The 13,214-nt window shown below is 42.4% G+C and overlaps 1 protein-coding gene across 1 annotated transcript in view; it reads right to left on the minus strand.

Annotated features, from left to right (window-relative positions):
• The window catches only part of LOC122808429, a 204,268-nt gene that overhangs the window by 15,223 nt on the left and 175,831 nt on the right, over nucleotides 1-13,214 (minus strand). Inside the window, exon 4 of the mRNA XM_044079391.1 lies at nucleotides 517-676. Coding sequence (XP_043935326.1) covers nucleotides 517-676 — 160 coding nt within the window. The remainder of the gene's footprint in view (nucleotides 1-516; nucleotides 677-13,214) is intronic.

A 13,214-nucleotide genomic window follows, 5' to 3' on the forward strand; every position in this document is an offset into this window, starting at 1 on the left:
TGATATGCTAGAGTAACTATGTTCTTCATGCAGGTAGTGGAATCTAAAATAAATGAGGGCTCATGATTATGTTTAAATGGTCTATATTCAGCAGCCGAGCCTTGGTAAATATGAGTCAGTCATAGTGTGCTGAACCAGTTTGCAAAATTAACCTTAATAAGCATCCATTCAAGTAGAATGGATTTAACTGGAACATTTACAGTTTATTTTAGAAACTGTAGATTGCGGGCACATTCCAGATGATATCTGGTGTTTGCACAATCTGCAGTTTAAATAAGATAATATTACCTCTTTTATTTACTCCACTAACATTTTCCATCTGCTGTTTCACTGCCTTCAAAAATCTCACATTTTGTAATGCTGCTAACAGATTTTATTAGGATTTGAACTTTTCTCACTTGGTCTTACATCTGGTTTCTCTTATGTGTCCTAATTTCTATAGAATTCTACAACCTGATTCCTTGTTTCTTGTTTCATTATCATCTATGACAATGCATATTTTCTTTTCTGTTTTACCACGTGTTTAACTTTTCTAGCTTACCCTGTGCTGTTTTACTTGTATTTTCTTTGTCCACGACCAGCTTTTGATTTGTGACTTCTGTTTCCATCAGATGTTTCTTCTGGTCAGCTTCCTTTAGTGTCACCTGTTCAGCTACTCGTTTTGTCAGATTCCTTTCTGCAAAAATATATTATTCATGTAAGTACCCCTTCTTTTTCTTATAGTCCTTTATTTTAAAAACCCTATTTGCACAATATACAGTTTATGTAAAAAGATGCTTACCTCATTTCCTATATTATCTAATATTTGCTGTAGAAATTGTCTTTTTTAGGGGGGGGTATTTGTGCTGATTTTGACAGATCTTTTGCCAAGCTAGGCTGTAGCAAAATTCATCTTCAGTAATTTGGATTTCTATTGACAGCCAGGTATTCAGGTCCTTTGTTCATAGGTTCATAGTTTTGTACTAGGCTATCGGCCCTAGGGCCTATACAAGCCTAGCCATAACAATTCCTTGGATATTTCTTCCCACAGTATTTACTTCCCTGGACCATTGTCTAGTAGGGTGACTGACGTGATCCTCGGGGTGAATTTTCTATCTCCCATCCAATCGTCAAGGTTCCTTTTGAAGAGGGTCAATGAGGCTCTTTACTTGACATCTATGGGCAGTCTATTCCAGAGTATGGGGAGTCTCTGGGTCAGGAACCTATCCCTCCGACATGTTTTGTTCATTGTGATGACAAGGTTTAGATCCCTGGAGTGTGTGGCTCTGAAGGATTGAGATTTCTTTAAGTGTAACATGTCCAACAGCTCAGGGTTTGACATGACCTTGTATGTTAAGCAGAGATTGCCTCTGAGTAGACGATATGCCACAGAGTATAGCTGGAGTTTTTTTAGATGATCAGCATAGGGCATCTGCTTTAGGCCTGTGATTCTTTTAGTGAGGTATTTCAGTGGCCTTTCCAGCTGTTGCAGATGTCTTTTGAGGTACACACCAAACAGGGCACTGTACTCTATAATGGGTCTAATGAGGGATGAGTACAGTGGGACAGTGACCTCCTTTTTCTGGATGAAAAGCCTTTAGTGATGAGGTGTGCTACATAGAAGGATTTCCTGACTGTTGTGGCGATGTGATTATCGAAGGTGAGACCACTGCCCACCTGTGTCCCTAAGTCTCTCATCACACTTTCAGTGTTTAGTGTACTGGCACCTATGTGGTAATTCATGGGTACATGGTTTTTCCCAAAGGGGATAACTATACATTTCTTGGCATTAAGCTTGAGCCCATGGCTCTGGCACCAAGCATCTGTTTCTGTAAGGCCCTTTTGTAGAATATCCACATCATTTGGAGATTCAGTAATGGCTCCCAGTTTGCAGTCATCTGCGAACTTTGTTAACCAGAGTCCCTTAGTGTTGGCCTGTACTTCAGAGAAGTAGATGCCAAACAAGAGTGGTCCCAGGACTGAACCCTGATGTACTCCACTTGTCACTTGTCTGGAGCTGGATTTGGAGTCGGCTACTTTTACAATCTGGGTTCTGTCAATAAGCCAGATGGCAACCCATCGAGTGACGTAGAGATTTATGCCCAGCTTAGTAAGTTTATTTATAATTCCAGAGTGGGGGATGGTGTTGAAGGCCTTGGCAAGGTCCAGATAGGCTTTGTGGACCGCCTTACCCTCGTCCACAGCTTTGTTGACTGATTTGAAGAAGTCAATCAGATTCAGGAGACAAGGTCGGCCGTTCACAAACCCAAACTGGGAGGGGTCCAGTGTTTGAAGGTTGCCAATGTCTTTGTTTATAAGTTCCATGATAATGCATTCCGTGCCCTTGCAGATCAGGCTCGTCAGACTTATGGGACAGTAGTTCCTGGGATCCAAGGTAGATCCCCCCTTGTGGAGTGGGATAACTGTAGCTGTGCTCCACTCAGTGGGCACGAAGCCTGAGGTGTGGCTATGATTTAACATGACACCTAGGTGAGGTGCCAGTTTATTTTGTAGTTCGTGTAGTACACAGCCTGGGATGTCATCTGGTCCCATGGATGCTGTATATTTAGCTTTGGAGAGTGCGGTATCTACCTGTGTGGCCGTGATTACCGGAATTTGGCAATCTTTTGGTATTGAGATTGGCCTGTTAGGGGTGAGGGGGGGGTGAAGCTGGCACTAAATCGATCTGCCAGGATATTGGCAATATCCTTGGGATCAGTATATTTAATGCCATTCTGTTGTAGCTCAGAGCAGATCTGAGCATTGCCATTTAGATTCTTGACATAACTATAGAATTCCTTGTGGTTGTCTTTGGAATCTTTGGCAATTTTATTTTCATAACTAGCTTTGGAGGATTTTATGAGGGATCTCAGCTTCTTACTAAGGCTGGTAAGGGAGTTTTTTGCATCCTGGGATTTTCCTCTTTTCTGCAACAGTTTCTTCCTTCTGTTGTAAAGTTTGTTTATGGCATGAGACCACCAGATCAGCTTGCTTTTTTTGGAGGAGAGCATCTTGGTTCTATTTGGAATGGCACAATTCATGCACGAGTGGATGTGCACATACAGTGCTTTAGTGTAGGATTCAGCAGTTGAACTTTCAGCTCCAATCTGCATGGGTGTCATGAAGTTTGTCACTTCTGACTTCAGTAGCGTGAAGTTGGCTTTGGAGAAGTTTTTTTACGGAGTTATCCTTACTGGGGTGGGTGGGGGAGGGATGTGGATGTCAAGGGTGATTTGCTTATGGTCAGACCTGCCCAATGAGGGGGTGACCACTGGTGTGGAGCATCTATCTCCCATGTTGGTAATGACCAGGTCTAGGATATTGGTGCCCCTGGTGGGACAATGGATTAGTTGATCCAGGGCATTGGACTTTATGAAGTCCAAGAACCATTGGGAAAAGGTGTTGGTACCCGAGTAGCTTTCCCAGTTAATGGCAGGGTAGTTGAAATCACTCAGTATTAGGGTGTCTGGTTGTATCTTAATATTTTCCAGTATGTTTAGAAAGGTGTAATAAGAATCTTGGGGCATGGTGGGGGATCTGTTACAAGCTACAATTTGGATTGCAGTCTTACCTAGTGTTAGTTGCACCTGGAGAATTTCAGATGCATTGTGCCGGGCAGCTAGTCTGGAGGTGTAAATATCCTTGGTGAATATGGACTCTCCTCCACCTTTACTGTTTCAGTCTTAGATTGGTGGCTGAACAGTGTGATAAGAATTGTAGCCTGGTATTGCAGGGGGGCTCTCTGGAGCCTTGAACCAAGTCTCAGTTACTGCACATATATCGATGTTCTCCATTTTTAGGAGTGCCTCGAGAGAGTGCATTTTGAGGTTTAGACTTCTAGCATTGAGTAACATTACCTTCAGATTTTACATGCTTGTATCTGTTACAGTGGTGGTTTTGTCCTTTGAACCTTGCCTAAAAAAAGCACTATAGAGATGACAAGAGCTTTAGCCAGTAACCTGAATCCCAGGGATAACAGGTGCAGACCATCTCTGGCAAAGCATTGTGGTTTGTCAATCATGTTGTCTCAGGCAGACAGATACTGGATCCCCTTTGAATGACACCAGAAGCTTAGCCAATTGTTGAAGTCAGTAATTTTGTCCTTATACTGTGGTATCATTCTGGGCGAAGGCAGGATGCTAGTCAGGGCTAGGGTTATACCTACCTGGGCCACATGATCTGAGAGCTCTTCCATGTCTATTTTCATGTAGCCAAGGGAGGTACGTCTCAAGTCATTCACTCCAACATGGACAATGACAGAGTCATATTTGTGCTTGTTGTGGAGTGACTTGAGTGCATGCGTTATGTGGTTGATCCTGGCAGCCGACAGGCAGCTGACTGCAATTTTCTCATTGTTCAGCCTTGTGAGTGGGACATCAGTGTGCCTGATTATAGAGTTACCTATGACTAAAGTGTTGGGTACATTGTCTTGCTTTAGGGTCTGTTGTTGCATGGCACACTGGTGTTGTGAGCTATGTGTAATAGATTCATAGGTTCATAGATTAGTACTAGGCTAACTGCCTTGTGAGCCATTTTTAAGCCTAGCCAATTATCCCTTGTGAGACTCAAACCCTGCACCTTGTGTTTGTAAGGCAAACACCTTAACCATTAGGCCAACCTCCCAACCCCTAGATTATTACTTAGGCTAACTGCCCTTTAGGCCATTTTAAACCTAACCACTTATCCCATGTGAGAATCATACCCTACACCTTTGGTCTTTAAGGTAAATACTTTAACCATTATGCCAACTAGACTTTGGTTGTGACTGGTGTTTGTTTGCGTTTCAGCTTCTGAGGTCCTTGTTGCTTGGGCAGGTTAATGTTAAGGGTTTCCGCATATGTGGGTTTAGTGTTACTATGTGTGGATGTTGATGGTGTGGGTTTTGAAGGGCTATGTGTTGCTTGAGGTGTAGTGCAGGTGTTAACCTTCTCCTCTTGACTATCAAGTACAATCTTGGCTGGAGAGAGCTTTGCTTCCAGTTTGGCTATGTAAGTGCATCTCTCACAGTTTGTAGTGTTGGGTGATTGTATCATTTTAAGGGGAGTCAAAACTATGTTTTTTAAGCTTTATAATATCTTAACAGTGCACTAGTTCTATGAAATAAAATACTCTAAAACAGTACAACATGAAACAGATAGTATAACACATTCATAGTCATATTCCAATATTTATGCTAAGTTCATTGCTTATAGTATATGGCTTTATCTTATTGCAATGCCATCTGACTCTGTACTTCTTTATGTGGCCTAGGTTACCTTATAACTTTCTATACTTTCCCTTCTATTCCTCTGTCTTGGTGGATATCATATTAAGTGCAGTTTTGAGGTGTTTTTATTATAGATTGTACATGGACATAATAGCTTGGACAGTTTATGCTATGTAGGCCTTTATATTCTATACATGTCTACTCATGCTAAACACTATACTACAGAGCAAACTGCATCCTTCCAGACTGTTACTGTTTATTAACCAGGGATGATTCACAAACTCCATCTGGGGTTCAAGGAGCAAAAAGTATGCTTTCCTTCCTGATGATGATGCCCAATTATTTATTTTTCTAAGCAACATCCCAACTACCATACCAATAACAAAAATCCAGTTACCAGCCTCACATATTAGAACTCAAAGCAGTAAGGCTTATGGTCTTAATTTTATAGTCATAGGTTTGCCTCCCATAGTCTCCATTTGTCTAGTATATGACAATTAGCAAGTCATTTAACCAAACAGATCTCTAGGTCACCTATGAACAGTCATTTGTGCCTAAGGGGCATGCAATGTCAGCAAATAAATAAAACTTTTCTTTCTTTGTATCTCTTTATTGCTATGCAAATAACACTTTTGCATATGATCAAGGCACATCTTGCAGTGAGCTTGCAACAGAATAAATGTAACATCTGCCTAAATAATAAAATAATTATTATATTACTATGTCAGTATTCTACATTCCCATGTATGTAATACCTTACTCACTTCTTCCTTCCCCTTTATTTCTCTCAAAAGTCTCACCCAAACTCTATAGTGAAACAATGCATAATGCTTGTATGTTTCATTTAATCTTTTACTGTTTTCTTTGATAAGATTTTCTTTAGCATCTGCTACATTTAAATATTACTTTAGCTGAGCCTAAAAGTACGTAGGTAGCCAAAGATGTATTTTATATTCTAACACACTGATCTTTAAATAGTCTTAGCTTATCCCTTTACACTTGTAAATCAAAAAACTCATCATCCCTTACTGGTATTCTAGCATTCAACATGCATTTATTGTTATACGAAAGTCCTTGTGTATTGTACAACTTGTAAATAAATGGATTGTGTCTAGATCTAGTGATGTCATTGTTCTCCTTAGGCCAGTCATTAAATATAACACCCCTTTTGGTATGTTTCTGTCTAGACACATGCAACAACTAGATTATCTACAGAGATGCCTTACTAAATGGATGCACGACTTAAATGGCATATCCTACATGGACCGACTCATAGCCTTGTCACTGTATCCTACAGACTAAGAGGTGACCTTTGTATGGCATACAAGGCCTCTTCCAACTCATTACTGATGGATTTACTGCACATCAACAAGTCAAATGGCATCAGAAATACTCAGTCTATGGATCTAAACCTTTTTTACAACATCAAGAGAATAGTTTGGAGGGACAGGTATGTTTCACAGGGGGAGCAGACTCCCCATCCACATAAAACAAAGTTCATCCCCGCCCAGTTTTAAGTGCAACTTAGAATTATGGATGGGAAACAGAAAATTTACTGCAGGACTGCCCTCTATACTATTAGTGGATAATATATAATTGTCAGCCATGGAAATGGGAATCCCAGTCTGTAAGCAAATGGGATAGTTTATTTCAAGCACAAAAGGAAAAACTGGATAGACTTAAAATGGCTCACAAGGGCAGCTAGCCTAATAATTACCTATAAACCTATGAACCTATTCAGAATTCACCTTTATTCATCAGGTGCAAAGAAGCTACCTAACTTCTTCTTTTGCTAGCTCAAAGTACAATTAGTTGCTGTTTGAACTTCATTTCTCTGGGCTGGGGAGCAATCACTAATAGTAATTTTATTAACAGCAGAAGGCGATAATTCATTGCAATACAAGGTTTTGGTTTCCTTCATAAAAAAAAAACAATATAAAGCAGTAGCTTAACAATGTAGCACCACTGAGCAACAATTACTGAGTATGCCTGCCATACGTACTGGTTATTGCAGTGAGCTTGTGTTGGCCCTCACTCAGAATGGGTGAACAACATCATACGCTGACCACTAATAGGTTCATAGGTTCATACTAGGCTATCTGCCCTAGGGCATTTATAAGCCTAGCCAGAGTGTGTTTGGCTTTCGCCACCCATTTTAAATGGATTTTGCTAAGGCCTTTTTCGAGTTTAGTATACTGTGCCTCTGTCTAACAGTGACACAGAAGTGATACCTGGGGTAAACCTACTATCGCCCATCCACTCATCAAGATTCTTCCTGAAGAGAGTCAATGAGGGACTCTGCCTAACCTGGACTGGGATTTTATTCCAGAGTGAAGGGAGCCGCTGGGTTATGAATCTGTCCCTCCAGCATGTCCTATTTATTTCAGTGCTGAGGTTCAAGTCTCTCGAGCGCGTAGCTCGATGGGATTTGGATTTTCTGAGGTGCAGCATGTCCATTAATTCCGGGTTGGACATGGCTTTATACGTCAGGCACAGATCGCCTCTGAGCAGGCGGTATGCCACTGAGTAGAGCTGGAGTTTCTTTAACAGGGCAGCATATGGCATCTGTTTGAGCCCTTTGATCCTCTTGGTGAGGTACTTTTGGGGTCTTTCCAGTTGCTGCAGGTGTCTGGTAAGGTACATCCCAAAAGGGGCATTGTACTCAATTATGGGCCTGATGAGGGATGAGTAAAGAGACACGTGAATCCCTTCATGATTAGGTGGGCTATATAAAATGTTTTTCTAACCACTTTGGCCACATGGTTGTCAAATGAGAGATTGCTATCAACTTGGGTCCCCAGGTCCCTAATTACTTCTTCATACTTAATGGATTACCATCTATGCGGTAATTTGTGGGCACTTTGTTTTTGCCAAAGGGGATGACTATACACTTTTTGGCGTTTAGCTTGAGGCCATGGCTTTGGCACCAGTTGTCTGTTTCTATGAGACCCTTTTGTAGGATGCTTGTGTCGGCTGGAGAGTTGATTATGGCACCCAGTTTGCAGTCATCTGTGAACGTGGTCAGCCACAGTCCTTTCGTGTTAGCCTGTACCTCCGAGAAATATATACCGAACAAGAGAGGTCCCAGGACTGAGCCTTGTGGGACGCTTGTAACTGGTTTGGAGTCTGACATGGCTCCAGCAATTCTAACCATGTGGGTTCTGTCCTTGAGCCAGTTTGCAACCCATCTAGTGACAAAGGGGTTTATATTTAAGCTGGTGAGCTTATCTATAATGCCCGAGTGGGGTATTGTATCGAAGGCTTTTGCAAGGTCCAGGTAGGCTGTGTGGACCACCTTCCCCTCGTCAATGGCCTTGGTGACTGTTTCAAAGAAATCAACCAGGTTTAAGAGGCAAGATCTGCCCTTAACAAAGCCGAACTGGGTAGGATCCAGTGTCTGTAGGTCCCCAATATCTTTATTTATGAGGTCCATGATGATCCTTTCCATAACTTTGCAGACCAAGCTAGTCAGGCTTATGGGGCTATAGTTTCCAGGATCCATTGAGGCACCACCTTTGTGGAGAGGGACCACTGTTGCTGTACGCCACTCTTTGGGTACATATCCTGTAGTAAGGCTGAGCTTGAACAGTAGTTTTATGTTTGGGTTTAGTTCTTCTTGGAGTTCATGTAGGACGCAGCCCGGGACACCGTCTGGTCCCATTGATGCTGTGTTTTTTGCTTTGGAGAGGGCAGCTCTTACCTGAGCATCTGAGATGTCAGGGGGGCAGCACTCTGCTGGGATAGATATTTGCCCTTTTGGTGGGGAAGGGGGGGAGAAGTTTGCTCTGAACCTGTCAGCTAGGATGTTGGCAATGTCTGTGGGTTCGGTGTATTTTTTGTCATTTTGGACTAATTCTGAGCATATCTGGGAATTCCCATCCAGGTTCCTAACATAACTAAAGAAAGCCTTGTGATTATCCTTAGTGTCCTGTGCAATTTTTCTCTCAAAGCTGGCCTTAGACAATTTTATGAGTGCCCGTAGTAATACTGATCAGAGATGCCTTCCCTTTTTGGGATTTTGCTCTATTATGTAGTAGCTTCCTCCTTCTATTGTATAGTTTGTTTATGGCTGGGGTCCACCAGACAGGACGCCTAACTTTGGAGGATTGGGTCTTGGTTTTATTTGGGATTGCATGATCCATGCATTCCTGAAGGTGTTCATAGAATGTGTTTATAAAGGATTCTGCGGTCTGGGCCATATTTTGCACATGCCTGAGGGTTTTGAAGGATTCCACCTCAGTTTTGAGGAGTGTGAAATTTGCTTTAGAGAAGTTTTTCACTGTGGTTTTCTGGGCAGGGGCTGGGGTCGGAATGTGAATATCTAGTGAGATTAGTTTATGGTTTGATCTTACCAGTGAGGGATAAACTTCTGGTCTGGAGCATAGAGTCCCCATGTTGGTGATGATCAGGTCCAATATGTTTTCCCCTCTTGTGGGAGTGGCAACAAGTTGTTCCATAGCATTTGAGTTTATAAATTCTAGGAACCTTCAGGCTAGGGTATTGGAGCTAGAGTAATACTCCCAGTCTATGTTAGGGTAGTTGAAGTCACCCAATATAATGGTGTTTGGAGAGACCTTCATATTTTCCAGTGTTCTCTGGAAGGCCGAGTGGGGTTCCTGGGTTTGGGAGGGTTGTCTGTAGCAGGCTATAAACTGAAAGGCAGTTTTACCCACTGTTAGTTGTACATGGATAGTCTCTGATGCTTCGTGCTGTGCCACTAACCTGGAGGTGTGGGTATCTTTGACGAATATTGATACTCCCCCTCCTTTTGTGGTACGGTCCAAGTTTTGGGGCTGAAAAACATGGTATGAGGTATAACCTGGTAGTGCTGGGGTGCTCTCGGGAGCCTTGAACTAGGTTTCTGTTACTGCACAGATATCGATGTTCTCCATGCTAAGGAGAGTTTCATGTGCGTGCATCTTGAGGTTTAGACTTCTGGCGTTGAGTAGCATTACTCTTAGTTTCTTATCCCTTGTGATACCTATGGGGGTGGGTTTGTGTTTTGAGCCTTGCCTAAAAAAGGCACTATGGGGGTGGCAAGAGCCTTTGCCAATATCCGAAAGCCCAGGGGTGACAGGTGCAAGCCATCCCTAGTGAAGCATCGTGGCTTGTCGAGCATAACATCTCAGGCAGACAGGCATTGGATCCCCTTTGAATGACACCAATACTTAAGCCAATTGTTGAAATTGATCATCTTGTCTTCATATTGTGGCATCATTCTTGGTGAGGGTAAGATGCTACTCAAGGTCAGAGTCATACCGGCCTGGGCTACATGCTCATAGAGCTCCTCTATGTCTCTTTTCATGCAGTCCAGGGAGGTACATCTCAGGTCATTCACACCAGCATGGACAATGACTGAGTCATATTTGTACTTACCTTGGAGTGACTTGAGTGCTTGTGTTATGTGGCAGATCCTAGCGCCCGACAGGCAGCTCACCATGACCTTCTCCTTGTTCAGCCTGGTGAGCGGGACGTCAGTGTGCCTGACAATAGAGTCACCTATTATAAGTGTATCAGGTGCGTTGTTTAGCCTTAAGGGCTCTGAGTGTTCAGCACACTGGCTTTGTGAGCTATGTGTTGCACGTGTTTTGTTTTGGGGTAACGGTTGGTTGGGTGTCTGCTTTGGAGGTCTCTGCTGCTTAGGCAGATTTTTATTTAGAGCCTCCGAGTATGTTTTTGTGTGTTTATGTGTTTGGTTTGCTGTTGTGGTAGGTCTATGTGAGACTGGAATTGTAGTGAGTGTGGTTTCCTTCTCCTCCTGACTGGTTATGCCAGTACTGAGTTGAGAGAGCTTAGCCTCCAGTTTGGCTATATGGTTGCATCTCTCACATGTGTTGGAATTTGTTGGGAGGAGGAGAGAGTTGTCTGTGTACATGAGGCAGTTGTAACATTGCCTCAAGATTCCCAGATTCACCAGCTGGACCGGAGAGGAGATTGACAACTGACCTTTGGACATGCTAGAATAGTATTGGGAATTTCTTTATAATTGAAAAAAATGGTCAATGGGGAACAAAGTACTCAAGGGGAGTTTGTGAGGGTGTAGTGGTTTTAATTTTTTAGTGCTGACTTATATAATTGCTTTAGTGAGCAAGTGCCAGGCTTTAGAGTGGGAATAGGGTGTTTATTATGAGAACTAGATCAGTTCTAAGGGAAAAAGTGAAGACCAGACTTTTTGGAGCCGAGAATGGTTTAAACCCAATTAAGTGGCGCTGCCCAATGCTGCGCTATGTGCAAAACCGCGCAAAGCCACGCTAAAGTAGGTTTTATACAGGGGGACATGAAAGAGCTAGAAATTGGCCCAAAATGGCCTATAGACTACCAGATTCTTGTGCTGGGAACACTCCTCCAGGGTTAGATAGGCTGCTCCAAGCTCCCCACTGCCACTGGTGAACAAAGAAGCCTCCCTTTATCCAAGAAAGGAAATGGGCAACACAGGAACTTTCCAAAAGTCCAGAATACAGCAAAGCCTGTATTTGGACTACTTTAGGTCAGGAAAGACGGGAAACAAGGAAATTTTTTTTTTTCTTTTTTGCAACAAACATCAGGAAGATGCAACAAAAATGTAACACAGGCTAGCGCACTTGAGTGTGTAGCCTCAACAGGTATATGCAACAAGCAGGACAAACTTTAAAAGTGCAGGTGCAAAAACAACTTTAAACAGTTTAAAACAGTTCAAGAAGCAGAAATACTTGCAGTTTAGCTAGATCGGACAGTCGCCCAGGTAGTAGTGGGAAAAAAAATACTTTTATCAGGTTAGCAGTTGCTCTTGCAGTCCCTCCAGTGCCTGTGCCACTCATTGAACATGGGTCACCTGGGTCACAGTAAGGGCTTTCTCACCCCGCACCACAGTGTTGCTCTCAGCTTGCTATAATTCTGATACCTAGTACATCCATACACCTGCATTTTTAAGCTGGTCTTTATTGTAATGTGGCATCTACTATTTTCTAGCCTTTACTCCTTCACTACAAGCTACCTTCCTTATATAATATATCATACTGACATTTAAATATGTCACAGTAGTTATAGTCATTCCCTGAATCATAACCTAACTTTGTCACCTAGTCCTTCCTTTTAAATCCCCTTTATCCTGTTCATCAGCGACAATATTAGTAAGCACTCATTAGCAATAAAGTTATCTTCTGACCTACAACTAATTGCTATCATCCTCTTTCTAGTGTATGTTAATTATTGTAACACATATCTCTGCTTCATCATTAAATTTTAAGAAGGACTCTTATTCTTATGTGATTTAGTTTGATATCAGCAGATGAAAAGGACCTTAGGAGCCTATTTCAGCCACATTCTAGATAAAGTGTGAAAATAGATATCAGGTGCATAGTAATCATAACAAACATTCTGATGACACCAAATACTTTGGTTTTAGTGTTGTCAAATGCTAGAAGTCTAAATCTCAAAATGCACTCGCTCAAAGCATTCCTTAAAATGGAGTTCATCGACATTTGTGCCATAACAGAGACCTGGTTCAAGGCAGCAGAAAGCAACTCTGCACTACCAGACTATAACTCATTCCACACCTTTCGGCCCCAGAACTTGGATCAAAGCTTCAAATGTGGTGGTGTTTCCATATTCATAAAGGATATGCACACCTCCAGACTAGTAGCCCAACATAACTCATCTGAGATACTTCAGGTGCAGCTAACGTTGGGTAAGACAGTGATTCAGGATGTAGCCTGCTATAGGTCCCCAACCATGTCCCAAGACTCGTACTCCACATTCCTAAGCACCCTGGAGAATATTAAGGTCCAACCTAACTCATACTGGGCAACTTCAACTACCCTTTCATTAACTGGGAAAACTACTCATGTACCAATACACTTGCCCAACGTTTCCTGGAATTCATTAATTTCAATGCCCTGGACCAGCTCATTCTGATCCCCACTAGAGGTAGCAACATCCTTGAACTGGTTATTACTAACATGGGTGACTGTTGCTCTACACCAATAGTCAATGCCTCCCTGGTTAGATCCGACCACAAACGAATCACCTTGGAAAAACCCATCCCTCCCAC

The sequence above is a fragment of the Protopterus annectens genome, chromosome 8.part0, assembly GCF_019279795.1.
Source record: "Protopterus annectens isolate FY-2018-M chromosome 8.part0, PAN1.0, whole genome shotgun sequence".
NCBI classification, from domain to species: domain Eukaryota; kingdom Metazoa; phylum Chordata; order Ceratodontiformes; family Protopteridae; genus Protopterus; species Protopterus annectens.